The sequence below is a fragment of the Ceratotherium simum genome, chromosome 6 (genome assembly GCF_057802395.1).
Source record: "Ceratotherium simum simum isolate JZ-2026a chromosome 6, ASM5780239v1, whole genome shotgun sequence".
Classification (NCBI taxonomy): Eukaryota; Metazoa; Chordata; class Mammalia; order Perissodactyla; family Rhinocerotidae; genus Ceratotherium; species Ceratotherium simum.
Window position 1 is genome coordinate 58008952 of NC_141905.1, and position 24752 is coordinate 58033703.

The 24752-nt window shown below is 40.8% G+C and overlaps 1 protein-coding gene across 7 annotated transcripts in view; it reads left to right on the forward strand.

Annotated features, from left to right (window-relative positions):
- Positions 1-24526, forward strand: part of LCOR (ligand dependent nuclear receptor corepressor) — a 134311-nt gene extending 109785 nt beyond the window's left edge. For all 7 annotated transcript variants that reach the window (XM_087432356.1, XM_087432355.1, XM_087432357.1 and 4 more), the window contains one exon: positions 9252-24526. In XM_087432356.1, coding sequence (XP_087288482.1) covers positions 9252-13914 — 4663 coding nt within the window. In that variant the 3' untranslated portion in view covers positions 13915-24526. The remainder of the gene's footprint in view (positions 1-9251) is intronic.
- Positions 24527-24752: the final 226 nt, after the last annotated feature.

The window sequence follows — 24752 nt, forward strand, 5'->3', positions numbered from 1 at the left end:
TGAGATGAGATGAGCTGAACTCCAAGTTTTAGGTAGTGAAGCTACCAAGTTCAAAAAGACAAAGTCCTGGACCTAGAGAAGGATCACAGTCCAGTGGAGTAGATAACCGTGTCAACTGTTACCATGCAGCATAAGAGCTATTTAATAAAAGATAGAAACCTTGAGAATAGAGTGAGAAATATCTAACACTTGCCCCAGGGAGAAGAGATATCTAACACGACCCCCTGCTAAGAAAGATGGAGTGTGAGCAGTGGAATAAAACAAGTGACAAGATCAGATTTGGGCTTTAGGAAGATGACAGTTCTGGATAATGTGAAGCAAATTCTAAAATGGGTGGAAACTAGTGGCAGGGAACTTAGAATATTGTATTTTCCAAGAGAAGTTGAGTCAGTGTAGTTGAACTTGATAGTATATTGGAAATGGGAGAAGTGATGGAACCTAGGGATAAGGATTGAGGTAGAATAAATGCCTAAATTGAGTATATGTGTGTGTATGAGTGTGCATGTGTGTATACATTTAGTTACGTGTTGTCTTCCAGTATTCCTGAGTAAAAACTTGAATGTAGTACAGATAATCCTGCTTAGTTGACCCCACTCCAGTACTTCTCCAACAGTAGCCTTGAGTGTTTCCAGAGAGAGGTGGAATGGGGCGTGGTTATAAAGGACTTTTAATTGCAAGAGCACCCCAGAGAGAATGGTAGATATAAAAATACTTCATTTATCCCTATATTTAAATTTTTAAATATAGATACCTCCTCTAACATTTATGAGGTGAACAAGTGAGAAATAACATTAAATCTTGTATAAGTTTCCACAGAAATCTTTTTTAATGTTTTACATTTTACAAAGTGGTCTAAGTCCTTTAATTACAATTAGTACTTAGGACTGCTATCATTGTGCCAATTTTAAGTGATTTATTTGCCACTTTTAAGGATTATACCAAAGATTTATGTGGTTTCAAGAATGGAAATTAAGAACCTCGAGAACATGAGAGAAGTTAGGATATAGAAGATCCCATAAAAATCACAAAAAACACAGGACAGTATCAAATAGCTGCTTATTTAGATATATAATCTGCTAGTTTCTCGCTTCTTTTCACCCAAAAAGAAACTAGAAATATTTGTCAAAAACGTTATCACTTTATTTCTAGAGGGGAAAAAACTGTGTTGCTGGGATCTGTCATGTGAACTATTCAGTGTCCTTTTGTTTACCTGTGTCAGTTCCCCATGCCTCCTTTAGATCACCCCTCTGCGTACACTGCCCTGCAAGGTGGTGATGTGGGGTTTTGTTTGAGTTTATTGTTATCGTTATTATTACAAAAGAAATGCATTCCCATTGTAGTGGAAGTCCTGTCTGGATTCTGACTCCTTTCAATCCCACTCCACGGAAACCGTGCACAGTCCTTGGCCTCTGTTGGGCCTTGACAAATGTTTCTTTCCCCTCACAGTCCTTTAAAAGAGCATCATGATATGGTGCATTTTCTCTCACTTGGAGAATGAGCATCTCTGTATTCTGCTTGAGCAGTAGTATTTTTTTAGCCCGTCATTGTCCTGGTCATTTAAATTGGGAATTAAAGGGCAGTTTCCCCCACAGAACAACATAAATTTTAATCCCCTGATTGACAAACACAAAAACAAAAAAAGGCCAGTCTCACTGGCATGTCATGAGCTCTCATGTAATCCTGACCTTCGAAAATGTCAGTTATGCCTTTAACATCCAGATCTTTCTCTAATCTGGTTTCACTAACTCAGTGAGGCTAATGGCAGACATTCTTAATCTATTCCATCCAGTCTAAAATCCCATGTCTTGCATAGCCTCTGAACCCTCGCTCCTTTTCTTTAAGTTAATTAACACCAAATGTGATGTATTTGATCTTGCATGCATAGTCTTACCTGGGATGATAGAAACAAAAATCAATTTGCTGGGAAAAAACAAAACTTTTTCGGTTTTTGACAGAAGTATCTGTTTTGTGAGCCCATGACCTAGAGAGGAGGTCGAGGCACTGGATTGTTGTGCTTAGCGACCCCTTGCGTTGACTTCCTACTCACCAAGTAACTTTCTGATTATATTTTAGCTTCCCAGGTACGTTTGCCTATAGGGTGAAAATACGTTCAAGAGCGAACATGATAATTGTATTTTCATTGTAATTTAATAAATTTGATAGTTTGGTTAAATTGAAGAGAAATAGGAGATACAATATACAGGCCTTAAAGTGCTTCTGTCATATTTAGATCTACTCTGAATAGTAGCCTTTTATCAGGGATATTAAGCCCTGAGATACAGAAAAGCTAGCAAACTACAGCTTCATGCCCAGTAAACTCCCTCTGAAGTACCTCTCCTTTCCGCCATTTTAGTTTATTAATTCATAATTTTTTGAACCTTTATTCTGCTCTGCCTTTAGTGAACTTGGTTAAGAACACAGTAAACTTAGAGAGCTATTACAAAGGGATTGTGTGGATTTTGCTTTAGATCAGTACTTAACTATTTTTCCATTCCACATCTGAACAAGATCCCGTGTTGCCGTTAGCAATAATGGCTCACTGAGGCTGGACTCTTATAGGGTGAAGAGATACAGATGCATCCTGAGTTTGACTCCACACACACCATCCCCCATGATTCTGATCTCTGGAGAGTGATAATTTTCCTTAACCCCAATTTTGAGAATTGCTTTTTCTATCTAAATTCATCTAAATTCTATCTAAATCCAAATTTAGATCCTTTGGATTTCAACCACCTGGAAATCAGGTATTAAACAGCCTGATTTTAAGAGGTCACCTTCTGTTCTGTGATCTCATGAATTTTATTTCTCACTTTTCTGTGTCACCTTGACCTAGCCTTTTACTGTTTCTCCTAGTTCAATTCCATGGAAAGAAAACTTGGTTGTTCAGTAGTTTGGAGGTACAAACTATATATGGCTTTTCAGAGAGTGAAAAACTCTCTCCACACCCCATGCCCACCTTCTATACACACACACACACACAATTTTGTCATAGACCTTGGAATATTTCTGTATCCAGGTTTGGAAGATAACACGGATGTGAAATAGCCAAGGGTAGATGCGTTTCCCAGTGTAGAACAAGGACTTTTCAGCAGACTTACCCAGGCGCTTGAATATATACTTAATGTTTTCTGTGCTTAAAGGACCAGAAGTAGGGAATTAGGGAACATAATTTGAGATTATTATCTAGCCAAAAAACCACAACTCTTATTGCCTTGAAGGGGGGCTGACGATGCATTTTCGTGTTTTCTTGTATTTAAAGAAAAGAATCAAGCCAAATTAATTTACAACTCTTAATTTGGTCTACTCTGTCTAAAGTGTTGTCTCTAGCTTTCTCTCCTTGTCTGTTTTCCTGGGACTACTTTCTCTGCTACTAAGGTTAGCTCCCATCCAAATATCATTCACATTTTTCAGTCAAGAAGAGTATATTTTGGTCATCTGTGATGTTGCATTTGCCAAAGCAGTTTTATTGGTGGTTAGAGAGCAGATATAGGAGGGACTACTTGAATCCAGCAATTCCAAATTCTACTATTAAAATTGTCATCTCAGCTCTGTCGTATCTCTAGTTGATCTGTCTTTTATCCTAAGATAACATAAGCATTGACCATCCACCATTTATATTAACCACAGGAATGCTTTCCTTTGGGACTTGAGGTATTGCAGTATTGACAAAGTAGGCAACTTTAGCTGTGTCTAACCTCTGATCTAGAAAAACATCATTGAGTAAATCATTAAAGATAAGGTTGTAAAACAACACATTATTCTTAAATGGTGCCTTTCAAAGTTTTTATGAATATTATCTTATCCTTTTACCATACCCTTAAGAATTAGGCATTGAACTGGGGATAGAAAAACAAAATGGTCAAGGTCATGCAGGCCATTTCTCACTAAGGAGAGAGACTCAAAACTAATCCAGATAGCTGGAAGTCAAGTTTCCCTCTTCTACAGCCCTTCCTCCCAGTTACCAGTCCCTAGACTCTTACTCCTCTTTAGTGGTGGTGGTGAAGTATTTCTGATTGGTAAATCATTTACTTACCCATCACAGAGAGACCTGTTACCCATCACAGAGAGACCTGTTGTTGAGTGGAAGAAACAGGAAATCAAACAAGGGTTTTCAAAATCTGATGAATTATTGTGCTTGTAAAGATCTTATACACTCAGATGTGAAGGACGTATTGTGATACCGACTAGAATCACTGAACTGAAACAGTGCTTCCCCTTAGGTCGAGGTGAGTGAATGGTCTGCAGGACAGAACTGGCCCCTCTCTGGTATCCCTGATCCCTGCCTGAGAGTATTCTAAGTCAGGACAAATGCTGTATTTAGCCTCTATTAAAGGCCTAAGACTGTTGGAAAACTTGAATAACTAGAAGCAAAGGTAAAGACTAGCTGTTTAAAACTCAGGCAAAACTGGCTAACACCCATTTTTTTTAAACATGAAAAAATAGTAATAGAATTAAACTTCAGAAGGTTGAAGTTAATTTTAAAAATTATTCAAATGATATGAAATTAAAATTCATCTAAACTTAGGTCCTATTGAGAAAATTTCCAGAGAAAATCAAACAAGGTAGGAGGCTGGATAATTTAGAGACATAGTCAAAAGTGATTTTATTACTATAGTTATAAAGTTAGCTCTTATAACAGGGCCATTTAATGACACCTGGACAAAGTTTAGTATTAATGTGAAGGTTCCCAGATCCAAGTGAAGCTACAGGTGAGCTTATGTGTGTGTCCAGTTGCCTATCAGACATCTCAGATTCTGCATCTTATAAACGCCTCAATTCAACGTATACAGAACAGAACTCATCAGACACATACATACCCCAACAACCACCAGCCACCAGCTTCTTTGCCTGTGTTCCTATCTCAGTAAATAGTCCTGCTCAGGAAGAAAACCCAGGAAGTAGCCTGGGTGCTCCCTTTCCCTCTCTTTTTTGCTAAGAGAAAACAGAAAAACGAACTGTGGTCCTTACTTACACTCAAGTAGTTTACATCTGCTTTGAAAGCTAAGACAAAGATGAGACAAATTAAGTCAGTAAAAGATAGAAATTATAGGATAAATATGCAAGACCCTTTGTAATTGCCAATGAATTTTACAAACCACTGGGGCTTAGGATTTCAGGAAAGGGTTCACTCCAGGTGGAGATAGTTTTGAGATGGCCAAGGATGTAGTTGATAGAGAGCACCCTCCACTTGCTCTGATGACCTGTGGTTCACCGGTACATTGTTCCTGATCCTTTTTACCAGGAACACACACACAAAAATGACCCTTTGTTGGTGTCTCTTTCTCTCAGGCAAGGTTGCCATTTGCAGTTTTAATCTTTTCATCTCCTGAGCTTCCCCAAACCACTGCTGTAAATGCCTCTTAAGGTTGCTGTAGTCTGTGTCTGCCTCTCTGATGCTGTTTCTCAGCATCTGAATGCTGTACTGCATTGTTCCAGGTTAGGGTTTAGCGGATACTGATAATGTTTCTTTAATATGCCTTAGTTGTGAAGACACCACCTCCCCTTACCGTGATGCTGTGAAATAGATACATACCTACCTGTGGTTGTCTGTTCTGTCCTTAGGGACTAGCTGAGCCATATTGCCACAGTCACTGCTTTAGGGCTGGTTGCATGGCCCCTTGGGAGACCTTACATTAGTTGAGGGTAATTAAAATATTAAAGCACTACTAAATTTTTGAAACATGTGGGACAGCAGCAGATCCGAGTCTCACAACCATAAAGGAAGTTAGATAACACCTATGGATTAATTGTTGTTCAGTTTTTTATTCTATGTGAGCGTCATTTTAGAAGAAAGTACTTCCTCGGTTTCCTTCAGAGCACTCTATCCTCTTGTTAGACACACGCCTTGATTTCATTAATCTCCCAGTGTATTGTTCATCCCAAACACTAAAGCCTGCTTCCAGAGCACAGCCACAAGCGTGAAGCAGTCCAGATGATTTTCACAGACTTGGATGATGATTGCGCTTCTTGAGTTGAGAAGAACCACTTATCTCTTCGGTTTTTTCTACAATAAGATGCCATGATATTTCTTAATCTTTCTCATAGACCTTTGTCAGCCTTTTTTATGTATTGCTAAAATGTACTTAGACTCCATTCTTTGATGCATTGAAAAGGCAGTAATATCCCACTTATTTATAGTCACCTATCTCAGAAACATCAGGAACACATCTAAGAACCAAAAACTGAGGAATAAAGGCCTCTCAGCCGTTGAAGTTGTTAGAAAACCCATGTAATTTACTCCTAAAACTATTCCTCAAGCCTTCATTCAGAGCCTATTTGTTTACTTAAGGTACCAGTCTAGCACTTGAGATACAGTTTCTCAGCTAGTGAGCAGAAGTACTCTACTAAACATAAACGTGGGACTCCTAAACACAGCTGCTATTTGGAAGCCAATAAGAAGAAAGATTTTAATAAAATGCTGACTGCCACAGTAACTTTTTTGTGTTTAGGCAGTCAAATTTACTTAATTGAGTAGCCCTCAAAACTACCAATATATTTCAGTTCAGTACAGTAAAATTAATAGCCAAACTTCAATAGTGGTGCACATGGTAATGACCCTGAGTCATTAAAAAAGAATAAATTGTGTTCAGAAGAGAATATAATTCTTAAAAGACTTACATCAAAAATATTTTAAAATTTTAAAATGTTTGGTACTTGAAGGGTTACCTTTAATTATCAAGAAAATTCAGTTTTTTAGGTTGTAAGAAAGCTCAATGCACATTCCTGAGCTCTGCGTTATTTTTATTGAAGCATGTTTTATGTGATTGTCTGACAATAACAGTAACTGATATTGGTATAAACTTTGTAGGTTTTCCTTTGCAGCAATCCTAAGGGTAGAGGGGACAGGTGCTCAACTAAGACCCAAAATGGTTAAGTGTTTTGGCCAAGGTCACACAACTAAGGGGCAGACTACTCTCCACCGTCTCATGGTAATACTTCCTATAACACATGTTATGCTGTTGGTCCCACCTGATAGACATAGCCACAAGGTACCTCCTGGAGGGGTCCTTCAACTGGGGCCTTCTGACTTCTCCATGAGCTACGAAGTCTGCAGCTGCATGAGGACTTTGTTAAGCTCCCGTGTACATCGCGTTGAGTCCAAGAGTTGGAAATGACTTAACCATAACTAACCCAAGGGAGTCACTGGTGTCTCCCCTGTTCTGAAGGAAGGAGATAATATTGGCCATCCTCACACAGTAGGGGGAGCTTCTTCCTGTTGACCTTCCAGATGTTACCTTTTTAAAACTTTTTACTGAAGGACACTATATACAGACAGAAAAATATACGTATCATTAGTATACTGCTCAATGAGTTTTTTTCTAGTTCCTTTTGGTCTTTTCTTCCCTTTGTTAGGTTTTGGCCCCATTGCCTGCATGTACTTTAAAGTTCACCATCCCCATGCACCTGTTACGATACTTCTGTAATAATCTTTTTTCTTGGTTTATTCATAATTCAATGATCAGTTTCAAGTTTGAGATAGGCATTTTCTAAGACATTTCTAGTCTTTCTAATCCATAGTCTAAGGTAGGCCCTTTCAGATACCTGTGGCACCACTGAATAAAACTGCTTTCTTGCTAGTCGTGAAAATAAAAACACAGTGTAACCTTTCTCTCATAAAGCAGTTTAAATAACAGATTTGACTAATAGTTTCTTGGTTTTATTTTGTTTTGTATTTAGATATGTTTCAGCAACTTTATTCACCACTTGGTCTTAAAATTTTCCCTGAGTCAGGAACAGAGAAACTAAAATTGAGCACCTGCTCTTTTGTGCTTTGTGCTTTATGTATGTTATCTAATATCTCACAACAATCCTTTGAAATATTGATATTCAGTTCCAACTTACAAATGAGGAAACGAAGGTTCAGAGAGGTTAAGTAATTTGCCTAAGATCCTGTAGATAGTAAATGTCAGAGCTGGAAGTAGAATATAGGTTTTCCTATTCCACAATCTGTGCTCTTGCCACTAAAACCACACTGCTTGAGAGGCCAGAGGAGGGTAGGAAAGCAGGAGGCTGACGTAGGCTATCTGCGGTTAGCTTGCCTATAAAGGCACCTCATGACTAGGAGATAAAGTCAAAGATTAAAGAAAAGAAGAATTAGCTGGAAGACATTATCAAACAACATCTGTTCAACACACATTTATTAAGCTGCTCTTAGTGCTCTGCCACATTACATAAAAAGTCAGATAATAGTCTCCTGAGGAATTACAATCCAGCGAGAGAGAGATTGAGAAGTTGTATAAAACTCTGGAAAATTGGAGCACTCCCACTGCCTGGGCTTAGTAAAACACACATCCAGAAACACAAAGAAGCTCTGAAAACTCTTGGCTGTCTAAGCAGAAATTGCCTTTAGCCTGTCTTGAAGCTTGTATCATCCTTTCCCACCATCCCCACTATCCAGGTTAAACTCTAAGAGTTGTGCTGGCTAACTTATGGAAATAGTTGAGAAGGGTTCTTTAATGTAGAATGACTTCCTGTGGATTGTTGTAAAGTGTTTATTGAAGGTCTAGGAGAATGTAAAGAGTGAAGTTTAACTGAAGACATAATACTACTACCTTCCATTGACAGAGCCTTACAGTTTACAATGTGATTTCGTATCTATTTCCTCACTTACGAGCTAGGAATCAGGAATTGCTTGTCATTGCATCCTTCATTGTGTCTGAAATGTGAAATTATTGATCTCTATACCTCCATTCCCCAGGAAAGGGTTGTAGAAAGATTCCTGCATTACTGTTTGCAGAATTATAAAGTCCAGCCAATTGATCATGCTGAGACACCATGTTAAAACTGTAATTTCTCTCAGTATTTCTAAACTAAAATTTGTGATATAGTGTGTCTGAATTTTTGTCAGTGTTGTGGACTTATAAACCAATAAACAGGGATACCCAGGCCTAAAACAAAGATATGTTGACCAATTGGAGTTATTAATGTGGCCAAATTTTATTTTTTGAAAAAAGAAATTTCTTTTTAGAGATATTTTTTCTCTCTGAGATAAAAATTATTTGTGAATGATCACTTAAAAAGTATGAAGGATGTTGTCATTAAAAATTGAGACTATAACAGAGCTGGCCTTATATTTTTACTAGGTAAATACTCCTCATTTATTGAATCAAAAGTATATGGGCACTCAGAAGCAGTTTTGGCCAGAGTGTTCACTCTTTACAACATGAGTGACATCTGGTGAATTTTATAATGTAAAAATGGTTCTTTGGAAAATGACCATACTAATTCCTTCTTTCTCTTTGTCTGTCTAGTGAGAACCCATCGGAGGCAATAGCAGTAGATTCTAACAATCAGTCCAAGTCTCCACTGGAGAAGTTTATGGTGAAGCTGTGCACTCATCATCAGAAGCAGTTCATTCGTGTTCTGAACGATCTGTACACTGAATCTCAGCCAGGCACTGAGGACCTGCGACCTTCTGATTCTGGAGCAATGGATGCATCCACTTGCAATGCTGGCTGTGCCCAGTTAGGCACCAAACATAAGGAAAAGGATGCTGTGTGTCTCAATATGAAGTCTTCTGCTTCTGCAGATTTGTTCGTAGACTCATCAAGTTCTCGTAGCCCTCTACACTTGATAGAACAGGCCCTGAAGGAGCCTCCTCCTGAGACAAACTCTGTAGATGGAAGAGAGAATGCCTTGACTATTGTCCAGAAAGATTCCTCTGAACTTCCAACCACTAAACCTAATTCTGGTAGTTCAGTGGATAGTTCTACTCTGGGATACCTCACTGCATCTAATTCTTCCTCATTAAACTTCCACCACATCTCTAAGAGCTTGGAGGGGCAAACCACTGGACAGGTGCAAGACGCAAATGTGAAAATATGTGAGGATGGTAAAGACCATATGCAGAGTTCAGCTTTTGTAGAAAGTGTAATTGCAGTAAAAGTGGCAGCTGAGAATAGTGAGGAGAGCAACAGCTGTATTGTTTCTCAAAGAAATTCATTCAGAGCTTTATCAGAAGAGGCTTGGGACTCAGGGTTTATGGGGAATTCACCTAGAACTGCTGACAAAGAGAATGCTTTACAGTGTGGCTCAAAAACACCTTTGCGCCAGGATTTAGAGGCAAGTGAACAAGATTCAAGGCCAAAGCAAGAGAACCATCTTCACTCACTAGGAAGAAATAAGGTGGGTTACCATTTACATCCCAGTGATAAGGGCCAGTTTGATCATTCCAAAGATGGTTGGTTAGCCCCCAGCCCCATGCCAGCTGTACACAAAGCATCTAATGGACATTCGCGAACCAAGATGATATCAACCTCCATTAAGACAGCTCGGAAAAGTAAAAGGGCATCAGGGTTGAGGATAAATGATTATGATAACCAATGCGATGTCGTTTATATCAGTCAGCCAATAACAGAATGCCACTTTGAGAATCAAAGATCGATATTATCTTCTCGGAAAACAGCCAGAAAGAGTACTCGAGGATACTTTTTCAATGGTGATTGTTGTGAGCTGCCAACTGTTCGCACACTGGCCAGAAATTTACACTCCCAAGAAAAAGCAAGCTGCTCAACACTGGCGTCAGAGTCAGTGGTCACTCCCAAGCAGACCCTTATAATTTCAGCCCCTAGACCAACAGTAGATGTGCCACATCCCAGAGAAGACGACCGTGAAGAACTTAGGAAAGAAATAACCTCCCTCAAGGAAGGAGGCAGAGATGTTTCTTCTGAAAAGGAATCACAAGAGCCTGAGGTTTGCCCCATGATGAATAAACCGAATCTGAGCAGCTCCCCCAGGTCAAAGGAAATGACAGCCTCCAGCCTGGTGGGGCCTCTCCCTGCTCATCCTCCTGAAGAGGACATGCCAGAAGGCAGCTCCATGGTCTCAGCTCCCACAGTGGGTGGGATATCTTCCCCTGAACGAGACCAACAACCAGTTGAACTGCTGGATACAAAGGAGATGAGTGTACCCCAAGACTGTCACCTGGTTCCCTCTACTGAGAGCGTTCCTGAGGGAGGCAGTGAAGATGTTGTTTCTAGGCCTTGTTCTTCTCCTGAAATAGTCAGTAGAGAAGAAGGTCATCTGTGCTCAGAAAATCAAAGTCCACCAGTCTGCTCGGAGCCTCCCATGAGCCTGGGAAAGGCTGAGGACGACCAAAGCATCAGTACTGAGGCCAAGACTGAAGACACTCAGGAGCTAGACACTGACCCACTCATGAAGGAAAGCAGCACTTTTACTAATGAAAACCCCAGTGAAATTGAGGAAAGTGAGGCAGCAGGTGGTACAGGAAAATTAGAGGGAGAGGGCAGTGATGTAAAACATCCTTCAGAAAAAGATATGTGTGATCAAAACATTGACTCACCTGAAGAGAATTTGGACAAGAAGAAAAAAGGTAGAAAATTCCCTGAGGCCTCTGATAGGTGCCTAAGAAGTCAACTTTCAGATTCTTCCTCTGCCGATAGGTGCCTAAGAAATCAAAGTTCAGATTCTTCCTCTGCTTGTCCTGAGATCAAGGTTTCTAAAAATCCTGGTGCAAAACGTTCTAGAAAAGAAGGGTACCCTGGTGGGACAACACCTGAGGGCTTTCTGACTGACACTTTCCATACAAAAGCTCTGGAGGATGCTGAAAACCCAAATGTCGATGAAAATCCCTCTAAGAAAGATGCTGAGCAGGAGGGCGAAGGAGGTGGGATCATCACCAGGCAGACTTTTAAAAACATGCTGGCAAAGGAAGTCAAGGGAGAAGGAGGAGATATTTTCCCCAGCAGTGATCCCATAACCCCAGTTGGCCAGCCCCTGCCTGGAGAGAAACTGGAAACTACTTCTGCTTGTCCTGAAATCAAAGTTTCTAAAAATCCCGGTGCAAAACGTTCTAAAAAGGAAGGGTACCCTGGTGGGACAACATCTGAGGGCTTTCTGACTGACGGTTTCCATACAAAAACTCTGGAGGATGCCGAAAACTCAAATGTCAGTGAAAATTCCTCTGAGAAAGATGCTGAACAGGAGAGCGAGGGAGGTGGAATCATCACTAGGCAGACTTTTAAAAACATGCTGGCAAAAGAAGTCAAGGGAGAAGAGGGAGTTATTTTCCCCAGCAGTGATCTCTTGACCACAGTTGGCCAGTCCCTGCCTGGAGAGAGACTGGAAATCTATGTTCAGTCTAAGTTAGGTGAGAAAAGTGCTCATGACTCCTCAGATAGTATTCCTTGTACTTTCCCAGAACAATCAAAAGAGAAGCCAGGACCTCTTCCTGCACAAGATATCAAGGAGGATGTAAATGGAGTAGACAGTGCAAACACCCAGCGTAAAGATGATGATACTGATGTGCCATCTAGCACACTTGGGTTGTCAAGTAGTGGAAGTGGTGATGCTACTGAGCCCCCAAAATGGGTACCAAGGCTTACAAGACTGACCTCTTCAATCTACAACCTAAGACATGCTCATTCTCTAGACTCTTTGGATGCTACAAAAGTGACTTCCGAAAAGGAAGCAGCACACGGAAACTCAATGCCAAAGGAAAATGAAGCTTCAGAGAGTGGAGATCCCTTAGATGAGGATGATGTGGACACAGTGGTAGATGACCAGCCAAAGTTTGTAGAATGGTGTGCTGAGGAGGAGAACCAAGAGCTTATTGCTAACTTCAATGCCCAATACATGAAAGTTCAGAAAGGCTGGATCCAGTTGGAAAAAGAAACCCAGCCAACACCAAGAGCAAGGAACAAGTCAGATAAACTAAAGGAGATTTGGAAAAGCAAGAAAAGGTCACGGAAATGTAGGGGTTCCCTGGATGGTCAAAAGTTTTCTCCTGTTCAGATGCTGTTTATGACAAACTTTAAATTATCTAATGTTTGTAAATGGTTCTTAGAGACAACTGAAACCCGGTCTCTAGTAATCGTGAAGAAGCTCAATACTCGTCTTCCAGGAGACATCCCCCCTGTCAAGCATCCTCTTCAGAAGTACTCTCCTTCCAGCCTGTACCCCAGTTCACTACAGGCTGAACGCTTGAAAAAACACTTGAAGAAATTTCCGGGAGCTACTCCTGCTAGGAACAATTGGAAAACGCAGAAGCTCTGGGCTAAATTTCGAGAGACTCCTGACCAAGTGGATCCAGAGAATGGCAGTGACATCAGCCTCAGCCCCAATTCTGAAGACATGAGCATAGGGGACGTCAGGGAAGGTAGAAATAGCCATCCTCCCACAAACTCACCTACTCCAGCCAGTACCCGGATCCTTAGAAAATATTCCAATATTCGAGGAAAGCTCAGAGCCCAGCAACGTTTGATCAAGAACGAGAAAATGGAAAGCCCGTTTGGTCTAGGTGTGGAAAATAGACCGAGTTGTAAGAGTGTGTGCATCAACCCTCTGATGTCCCCCAAGCTTGCCCTGCAAGTGGATGCAGCTGGGTTTCCCGTTAAGCCCAAGAGTACTGATGGAATGAAGGGACGGAAAGGGAAGCAGGTGCCTGAAATCTTGCTGAAAGCGGAAGTTCAGAATAAACGCAAGAGAACAGAAGGCAGCAGCACTCTGGACAGGAAGGACAAGGGACCTGCGATGAAAGCCAGCAAAGAAAAGCATATTGATGGATCCACCAAAACCCCTGCCACCAAGAAGCCAGCTGCAAAGGATAGAATAAGCCAACTGCCCAAAAAGTCTTTGAAAGAGAATAAAGTGAAGAGCCCTAAAAAGTCCCCTGGTAAGAGCTGCCCTCCCTCCAGGAAAGAAAAAGAGAATACAAATAAAAGATCTACCCAGCCCACAGCCTCAGAGACAGTGACGAAACCTGCAAAGCAAAAGGGGGCAGGTGAATCCTCTTCAAGGCCACAGAAAGCCACAAACAGGAAGCAGAGCAGTGTAAAGACTCGGGCCAGACCCTTGACAAAAACCCCAGAGAACAGTGCAGCCCAGAGAAAGCGAAAGCTGAAGGCAAAGCTGGACTCTTCACACAGCAAACGGAGGCGGCTGGATGCAAAGTGATTGAGAGGGTGGTAGTCAAGAGTAAAACTGTTCTATAGAAGTAACCCTTTATTTTGCATTAACTAAATTCTGCTTTTATAAGCTTATCAAGCCTTTCAAATCTGCAGTTAATGGAGAACGCCACAATTTAAAATGTCAGCAAATGCGTCTCAGATGGAGAAGGGAACTTGCAGAGTCTTTCTCTGAGGCTGAGTAAGGGAAGTTATATATTATATTCTGGTTGTTCCTTGGGTTTTAAACTTGGAACCAAGCAGTTTTAGTTTTTAAAAGTACAGTGCCTTATTTATCCTTTTTGTTTTTAAATTTACAAAAGCTAAAAAGCTGATCTGTGTGATTAAAGGCTTGTATTTTATACTTGATGCACAAGCACTTGTACTGTAGCCAAGAAGACCACCATCATGCACATAAAAGTAGCTTTTCAGCAGCCACCCTGCAGTGTCTGTACATGAACAGATGCTCCTCTTTGCAAACCCCAGCGGTGAACTTCCCTCTCTGTCTTGTTTGTTTAAGTGATATTTGAAAGCTAAACCAAATCATTTTTATAGTATATGAAAATGCAGAGGGAATTTATAATTATTATAAAAGATTAATGTTTCTGTTACCCCTTTTTAAAAAATCATATTCATTGTTGGTCACTTCTCTCACCTTTGATCTTTTGTCATTTGAAAAAATGTATTCTAAATTATGTGCCCATGGGACAAAAGGTGTGTCACAAGGTATTAATATTGGTTTATGACCTCTAAAAATTATTTACATCCCTCAAATTATTTGCATTACTGATTCTTACCATCCTTTTCATGTTTGGCCTCGCAGGCTTGCTAGCACTCTAACAAGGTTTTCTAGGAAATCTAGGAAAAATCCTAGACTTTTTTTCATCTTGAGCTGCAATTTGACAATTAGGATAAGAGTGACTGTTCTAATTTTCTTTTTTACCCTGAGAACTTCCGTATTCAAAGAAATACAAAATGTTATTTCCACTAATAGAAAAGTTTGAGTGTGTGTGTGCATGTGCATTTGGGTGCATTTGCATGTAGCTGTCAGCCACAAATGTCTCCCAATCCCAGTTCTACAGGAGGAAAGTAAAATTCTTCCTCCTTATGCAGTGTGTGAGGGTATTCATGAGCTGGATAGTTAGCACATGCTGGATGGTGTAAATGTGGCCCAGGTCTCTATGAGCATCCCTCAAACCACTTTGGCACCAGACTCAGAAAGGTCTAAACAGCAGAGTTATGTAAAGGTCAAAACAACTTTGCAATTGGAGGAAGCAGCTCCAGCATTTCATAGTGGGCCCTACACCCAGAGGTGATGTTAGGCTGGTATGTTCCAATGTGAATGTACATGTTTAGAGTGGGTGTCCATTCTGATTGGTTAGCACCATACTAGTAGTTAATGCTTATAGTATCACTCCTGCCTCTGTCATGTTGGGCTCTGTTCCGTGGCTCAAAAGTGGGAGCTACAGTATTTGCAACTGGTGTTGTTTGCCTTTCCCAAGTGAAGCCTGAGATGGGTGCGTTGGCTTTACCTTGGTGCCCTATAACATTGTTCCATTATAACACAGTGTGTACTCGACATTTCCATTGGGGTATTCTGCAAAAAAGGCTTGGTTGTTAAACCCTCAACCAGTTTCTCTGACATACGCTGTCACTGAAATAGGTTTGTATGAACAGCTGCTATGCTGTGCTTTTTATTAAAAAATTTTCCATTTAGATTGTTTCAGATCTGTTTAGATAAACCCAGATGGACTTTTTCTCATGCATTAGTTCATTCTAATCATGATAAAACAGGCCTTCTACCCATTCTGTTATTGGTTTGCTGTATATAATGAAAACTTCTGATGATTGGATCGGACTGGAGAAAAGCATTTGATTCATGGGAAATTGAGAATTGTGTTGAATTTCCTAGATAGTGAAGCTTATTTTCTTCAATGAAGCCTTGATTTTTTTTTTTCCTAATGTTTCCTCTATCCCATGAGTCTCTTTTTTTCTTTTTAATATCTTTGACTTTGGCCATTCAAGAGCTACCTATATTAATGAAACTGCTGAGTGTGTATGTTGGCAACCCTTTCTCAGCATTAAGTTGCACAGAAGCATTAATATGTTTTGAGTAGGTTCATTTAGTCTTTAAAAAGTGGTTTTAAAGTTTAAAAAAAAAATCTTTTCAAATAGTCGTCACTGGATATTGTTTTTGTGGTGACTTAAACAGCTGAGGTTTGCCGATGTCAGGTGTGCTGATTCCTGTACGTACGTTCAAGGTGCCCCTTAGCTGCATATCGACTACCTTGGAAGGGTGCTTGGGTTAGGTCAGGGAGAGGTGTGAGGCAGTAAGCGGGTGGAACTTTTCCAGTTTCAGGTTTATAATTCATTCCATTACTTTTCTAAGTTCTTTTTCATTTTTAAAAGCTTATTTCAAGATAATAGCCTTCTCTCCCATTCTAGGCAGCATTTGAGAAAAGATATTAATGTGTATGTATTTATTTTATACATCTAACAATGCAATGGGTCATCTTTAAAATGAACTTACACTTTATAGTAGTGACTACACTTAAATAGACTGGGATTCTACATAATTAGGACACTTAAAAGTTTAGAATTATTTTTAATGTGTTGAATCTCATTTTTGCTGATTCAGTTAATTTTGCTAATAGACGGAAAAAAAAGAAAAACTTGAGGGCCAACTCTAGAAGGCCTTTTTATACTTACAGCAGATGTTGGCAAACATGTCTGCATGTTGAGTACCTCCAAGCCCAGGCTTGGTATAGGCTCAAGTCTCCCCTTGTTTTCTGTCTCTTGAGAAGACCTGCTTCCTATAGCCATGTTCACAGTATGACTTGCCGCCAGATGCAAAGGCAGTGTATCCCACATTCTGGATTCCAAATCAGAAAGGACTTCTTCTCCTGGGCCTATACTCAGTGAAGTGACTGTCCCAATGTTGGAGCTGAAGTTGATGACCAGAGGACACTGGTATTACCTCTGAGCTTCTGGAGGAGCTGGAAGATGCCTGGGAAGCAATCACTGAAGCCTACAATAGCTCTCCAGAGCTGGGCCATCTTCAGGAGACTCATTTTCTGTCTCCCATTTTCTATCCCATGAGGCTCTCTAGGTTTTGGAGGACAACATGGAGACTGCTCCGTCAGTCGGGGTCCAGAGTCTTACCCCTAGCTCTTCCTCGGACATGTAGCAATCCTGCAGCAAAGCAGGAAGGCCATGAACCTTTGTTCTGCTCTTGAGGCTTCCTACGTAGGAATGTTATTAGTGTCTGTTAATCTGCAACTGCTAGTCCTTTGGATCCCTTAGGTAGGCCAGTTCTGTTGTGTGTGTATTTCTTTAAGACATCTACACAAGCCTTATCTAAAAAAATAATCTTAGGCTGAGGGCTTCATGCCTCCTTGTTCCTGCAGTAGTATGGATAGACGAGGTGCCATTAGTCATCCCTTCGTGTACGTGGTGCTTCTAATGGGATCCTCTATGCATCACGTACTGTGCAGGTGAATTTCTCACTGTTCAGATAGATCATCAGTAAAACTCATCACTTCAAGACATTTACTTTGAATTGAAGTTTAGACTCTTTCCTGCCTTGTGATGGATTCTGTGGTGAGGGCTAAAGCTGTTACTCTCATTTATGGGCAGCATTCATATTGATTAGTGGACCTAAAAGCCAAGTAAGAAAAGACTGTGCTATGTGATGCAAGCTGGAGATGTTGTAGTGTCACCATCAGCAAGTCTAGCGTCTTGTCACTGCACCCAGCACTGGGCTGGAATTCCCCAAGGCGCTGGCCCACAGAGCCACAACCTCTCCTTTTGGTTTTAGGTCAGCTGTGCAGGCTGTCTTTTGGCTTACAGGTGATCTATCAAGGGTCTGCAGACTGGGCTGGTAACTTTTGTAAATAAAAGTTTATTGGAACATGGCCACACTCCTTTGTGTATGTATTGTCTGTGGCTGCTTTCCAGCAGAATTGAGTATCTGCAGCAGAGACCATATGGCCCACAAAAGTTTGCTCACCCTTGCTTGAGAAAATAATCCTTTTTCAGGAACAAATCTTCCCTAATTCATCTTCTCCTTTCTTCTGCCTCTGTTCCTCTCTGTCCTCTTCTTTTCTTCTCTTTCCTCCTTATCTTATCTCAATTTTGTTCTTCCTTTTACATTTCTTTATTTCTGCTTGCTAGAAGAGACATGTTAGATTGCTGTAGCACATCGAATACCGTCTCCTGAAACCTGAGCTACCTTAGCCTCTCATCATCCTCCTTAGAATCACCCATCACAACAGCCAAAATGAGGCCACCTGTGCCTATAGAGTCAGAACCCTTGAGCAAATAGGTATTCAGAGTTCTAAAATTATATGGCCTGGGCCTCTCATTTCACTCAATTTTTATCACAGACCTGTCTCAGGCTTCACTTCTTATTTATTACTAAAGTAAGCCAAGATTTTGTTTCTCTCAAAATTAGTTGAGACCATTTTAGTTGGTGGTTCAGTTTTCTGAACCTCACATTCAGATAAGGAAAACTCTTTTCACAGAGGGGAAACAAAGTCCAATCACAAACCCAAAGCATTGCTTATTATGTCATATTTTTGCCCAGCTTCTAGGAAAATAAAAATGTATTGGCACTGGTGTTTTTTTTCAGTCACATACTCTTCTCTCAAAATACTTTTGTTAAAGGCAAGCCAACAAATAAAAAATAGAGGCTTGAAGTGCTTTAGAAAAGAATAATAGAAAATTGGAGCATATTATAACCTGAAAAGTTACGGATTATATCTTTAGATCAAATCCAGTCAACTTCCAAGGTGTTAGTCTTCCCCCTCCCCTAAAACTGGAGGATAAGTGTTTATGTTGTTTGTCAAACTGAAGTTGAATGTCATGTCAGTGAAAAAATTTTTGTCAGTGGCCCCAAAACAGTGACTTTCAATTGTTTTGAAATAGATTATTATTTTTTAATCTTAGCTATTAATTTTTGTCTTCTTATGGCTTGAAATACTGAAATTTCCGCTGAAATACTGGAAATTTTTTCTGTGAGTATGAAATCACGTCTATGTATATCACATCGGCAAGGCAGTCCTCACATCGCAGCAGTAAATGCTCTTCCCTTTGCTTGCTCCCAAATCCTTTTCAGGGAAAAAAAGAAAAGAAAAAGATTATAGTATTTAAAACAAGCAGAACTGTGGGAAGCCTTTTGAGGCAGCCTTCAATGAAGTTCATCCTTTGAAGCATCAGAACAAATTGCTATATTCTATGTTGGACAGATTGGAAGACTTGAAGGTCTGACCTCTTTTCTTTAAAGATATTAAGTTGTACTCATGCAGAAACCCAGAGCTCTCCATCGCTCCTCCCAGCTCAGGGCTTTGCCATGCTGTACTGGGGACCTGGGGAACCACCTTGGGCACTTTGAGGAGAGTGTCCTTGTTCCTGCTTTTGCCCTAGAATTGAGCCAAAGCTGGTCAGTTCCTTCCATTATCTCCTCTCAGTCTGATCTTCCTTTTCTCAGAGCCCTGGTGGTTTACGCTCAGTGCTCAGGAGACATCCTTTGCTCTGTCCTTCAGAGGGGCGGTGGTGCAGTTACGTTCACCTGGCGAGTGCAGTGACACACAGGCTTTCTCACCTGCCTGGGACCATGCCATTTAACATAAGGTGCTCGGTAGGCAAGCCACATTGGAGGTATAGGCTGCCCATAAAAAAAAAATTGGGTGCTCATAGTTTTATAATATGCCAGAGGTTGGAGGAATGCTTTTGGCCTTTTCTTTTTAAAGGACTATGTTAAAAAATATATAACACAGAGACCATATGTGGCCCACACAGCCTAGAATATAAAATATTTACTACCTGGCCCTTTACAGAAAAGGTTTACTGACCCTTGCAATATGTCATTCAAGATCAAATTGTGTGGGCAGTTAGGTGCAAACATATTTTTCCAAGTAGTCCAGAATTGCAACATTTCTTTCCTTTTAGATTTTAGGGTATCTTGCCTGTTCATCTCAGCACACAGCTCCTGTTGCACCTTATTCCTGAGTAATGCTTGTGTGTTAAAGAAAAAAAGAAAATATCCCCCCTGTTGATTGAAAATTTGTTGAATTGTGGACGTATGGTCTTATCTACTAGGATAAATGGTTAAAACTGAAAGTACTACAGTCATCTTCATCTTTGTGAATCACAGTGAACTCGACTCTTGTGGAGAGACATTCCTCCACAAACAGATTTACTGATGACCCTAAAGCCCAAAATAGTTGCCTCTCCCGGCAAGCGCAGGGCGGGTGGTTTTACCCCTGGAGCCCCTTTACGTTTTCATGTACAGCATATTTGCAAGTTTTTCACTCCTCATGCTTTAGTCACTACTTGTGAACGGAAGTGGCTGGTCTTTGCCTGTTGAACCTCCAATCCAGACCACCCATTCTCAGCTCTCTTAAAAATACCAGCACGTCGATGGCACCTTGTCAGCACACCAGCAGCTTTAGACTGAATAAGTTCAGAGTGCTCTGGCCTGGCCCGGGAAGCTCGACCCTGCTCAGGCCAGCCTCACCTCATTCTGAGGGGCCACCCTTGGCACTTTGCCTCTTCCCTCTTCTGCTTATGCCACGAGCTCCCTAGAGGCATCCTCTCTGAAGTCTCCCACCTCCCAAGTGCTTCACTGAACACATATATGTCATATTAGGAGCATTTTTCTTTTCATAACTCTTTCTTCTAGTGTTTAGCCATTGGGTCCAAATGATATTCAATTTATTAACTTTTTCACCCCAATTGTTTTCTGTAATCTACACGTTGTCTTATAGCTAAAGCTGTAGTATTTGGGAGCTAGTTTGTGGAAAAGATGCTGTACAAACAAGATTTGTGTAATTTTGTATCTTTATGCCACAGGTAGAGATTAGTTTTAGAGCCACTATAGCTTGAGGTTATTAGTTTCACCAGTGGTTTCTGTATTCTTAATAGTTCTAGGAGACTGTGTTAGAGACTGGTTTCAAATACGTATATATAATACATATTTATACACACCACTGTGGAATTTATTTCACTGTGTAAATAGTGATATTTTCCTGTTCAAATGTTTGGATGCTTCTACAGAAAGTATTTATTTTAACGAAAAGAATTAACTGTCAAAAGGGCTTTCCAAAAAAGTGTTCTTTCTAGCCACCCTCCTCCTCAACTACCATGCCCAGCCGTTGAACCCCCAAACAACACAGTGAAGGCAGAAGGGCAAGGCCTTGAAACCCTCACTGTATTTGGGCAGATGCAACATGGATTGGGAACCTAAGTGCATCCCCCACTGTTACCCCATCGCAGAACAAAGTGGGTCTCCCACAGCTGGTATGGCTGTGCTGGGCATGGCGTGAGGGCTTGCCTCAGGCTGCCCACTTTTTGCATGCACAGTTGGTACAGTGAACTGTACGCTTCAACAGCCTGTGCAGGGAAATGAGCCTTAGTTGTAACCCCAAGGAAATCCAAACCCATACCTGTGGGATATGGAGAAACCGTTGGTTGCCTAAAGAAAGCATTAAGACGTATTTAGTCTTTCTCAGGTTTGTGAAAGACACCTAGTCTCACTCTCATTAACCATGGGAGATAAGCATGTTTGCTTCCGCACCTTGACAGTACTCCCCCACCCCCCCCACCCCCGTTCTCCTCCTCGTCCTCCTCCCCGTCTCAGCAAGCATCTTTGCAGATGGGGGCCAGCCCCACCTGTAACCGAAGGTTACAGAAGGAGACCATCTGTTCAAAGATGTGTGCAGCTTTACTTCTCAGGAGTCCTGGTCTGCAATTCAGAGCACCCCTAGATGTAATGGAACCAATGCTTTATGGTCATGTTCCTATTCCCTGTGCCCCATTCCTGGGCACCCCAGTCTGAGTCATTCTCATTCTGCCCAGCTGGCTGGACTCAGAACTGCAGCTCCAGGACTGCAGAGAGCTTGGGACTGGACCCACGGGGATTTTTGTCATCCATTTTAACCATAATTTACATATTTACTTATGGCCTCCCTTTGTCTTTTCTAAACAAATGAGGAGGACACTTGAACAGTAATGCTGGAGAATGTTTTTTCTAAGATACCGTTTGTAAGCAAATCTGATTTTAAGATGAAATGTGAATGGGTAACTAGTGCCAGGGAATTTAGCACTGAACTAGACGGTCAAAACTTTTTTAACCTTTGCAGGAAGAAATAAATTTTGCTCTCATCTAAATGTTCAAAAGAAGTAATGTTGTAAATAATTTTTAAAAAATATTTATTACATGTGCTATACACAGATTCACGTTCTGAGTGATGTTGGTTTGCATTGTAGAGTTGTAGAAGAGTCTATTTTGAGCAGTGGACTTCCTTTCATAACACAGTTCACACATGGAGAAAGAACAAAAACCAGCAGGTTGAGAGCTGTTTGGGGCATTTGGTCTGTAAAGTTACATCAAATCTAAGCTTTAATTGCCCCTCTTCTCATCTGGTTATGTTATATATTATATATATACGTATGTATGATAAACTGGTCAGTGGTCAGTCCCCAGATCTGCAGAGCAGATTTCCAGGTGTTCTTTCTGATGTGTTGCCCATCAGCAATAAGATCCTAGGTAATAACAGTTATTCCGGGCTCCACGTTGGCCCTTGTCTCAGAGGATAGGGTGGGGGTAGAACAGCTCTTGCTAAGACCTCTTGCCTTTGCTGGAGAGGTTGCTGTACTTGAATTTTTGCTTCTGTTTGTCTGCACGCTCCTTCATGTCGTACAACTCTTAACAATGGATGAGAAATCTGCCCGCACTAGACACATCAAAAATTGGGCATAGAGATTGAAAAATTATCAATTTTCCTTGAATTTATAGGGTTTTCAGAATCTAGTTGAGGCAAAGCTTATTTGCCTATAGAGTAAATATAGGAACTTTTTACATTAGAAATTTAAATGGCCAATTACAAGTCCTTTGACTATATCTGACCTAGGTTTAAAAGCTAGCCAATTTCCTATAATCCTCCTCTGTGCCTGGGTTTGAAATGTCTGAAGCCCCCTTCATGTCTGGGGTTAAACCATTTAGGTCAGTGCGAAGAGAGCAGTTGCTCCTCCAAGTCTCCCAGCGTGTCCAGTTCAACAGGTTTCTAAGCTGTTTAGCAGCCTCTCCTTGTGACCGTCCTAAACTTTATGAAAAATACCCCACACCCAAATAACCATGAATAGAATAAGGTAGTTTTTTAGACTTTTGGAATATGTCTTCTCTTTTGTATTTATGATGGTGTTTGGAATTTTTCACTAGTGTTTTTTAGATTGAAGTGGGTGCATTAGGATAAAACTTTCCATTGCTGAGCCTGAAAGCAAGCAAGAGGAAAGAAACTGACCTATATTGTATCATTGGGAAGGTGACTACTTCTTGTGGTGGTGGGAGGGTGGGGAGGGGGCATTGTAGGTTGTGTGGGGGTAAAATAGAATTCTGGCCTGAGGCTTCCCAAGTCTTATTAGCTTGTAATAAATAATCCCCTTATTAACCTCACTTAATCTCAATAGAAGCCTGCTGTTTACCCTCAGGGAACAAGTGGTTTTCAAAATTGAGCTCCTCCAAGGTCATTGGCCAGTGCCTCTGTGCAGGCATTGGTCATCTTTGTGAACTCATGGCATTATTTTCCCATATGCGTTATGATATTAAGAAATTCAACCCTAACCTGTATGAAAAGCACAGCCCAGGGTCCTACTTTAGGCTAGAGTTAATGCCTTTGAGGGGCCAGAGGGTCATAGGAGGCCCATGCAATTTAACTGAAGCTCAGGTGCCGTGTTGGGTTTTTATTCTTTTTAGGCCGCGACCCTTCAGAATGAGTTTAGGGGCTGCTGATCCAGCTGTGGATCCAGGGAGCTCTAAGATGAATCTCTGCCGTTCCTTTAAAGGTCTTGCTGGTTCCTCCCAGTGTTGTCATTGCCGAGGTCAATCTCGTAGTTGTTCAGATGTGCTCCTTTTTACTGTCTTGTGAGTCTTAGCCAGTGATCCAGATGCCCAAGGAGATAGTCTCCAGAGGGCCTAGCCCCTTCCAGGTACCAAGGTGTGCTCCTGATTTGTGTGAAGGTGGTCTTTCTAAAAACAGTGAAATGAGAAATTCTGCAAATGGTAATCCGGATGATCAGCGTGTATCTCTTGGGCCTGGATTTCCGCTGTGTTAGTGAGTGTAGGAAAATACTGTGTCTTTAATGGATGAAAATTCAATGTATGCTGTGAATTTGTTGGTTTGAAACATTGAAAGTTTTTCATTAGACAATGTTTACATACCTCACCTGAAGAACCTTTGAGAGTGTATATATGAAATTTAAAAATATATTAAGTTGCTTTAAAACAATATGTATAGCTATAAAAGTTGGAGTTATTTTAACTTTGAATATGTACTAAGTCTCTTAAATATTGAAATCTTGTGGACTTTTTGTGCTCCTGTGTTTTACTTTCCTATTAGGCCATGTAGGAAGCTGTGTTCTTGTTCTTGGTGAAGGGGCCCTCACTGAAATCCAAGCTTGGAAGGATTTCCTGTGTTGTTCGGATTTTCTTGTTTGGTTTTGAGGGATGGGGGATGGAGCTAGAGGATGTGTGGGAGGGATTTCTCTAACATTGACATCTATTCCATGAGCTTTTTCTAGGCGCTTATTTTATTGCAGCGTATTAAACTTCTTTGATATTAAAATGTGTTTGTGTAGTTACTGGAGAGGGTACAGAATGCATTGAAGCCCAGCATTCGACTTGTAGCCTATGGCAAAGTTGATAAGTTGCCAGAAGGAACCAGAAAGGAATAATTCTTAATATTTCTGCCTCAACCACTGTGTCGGGACTTAAAGGAACATTGTTTGCTAGATCTATGGCCATTTTGTAAGATGTGCCTAACTTCAGGGAAAAGAAACAATGGATGAATC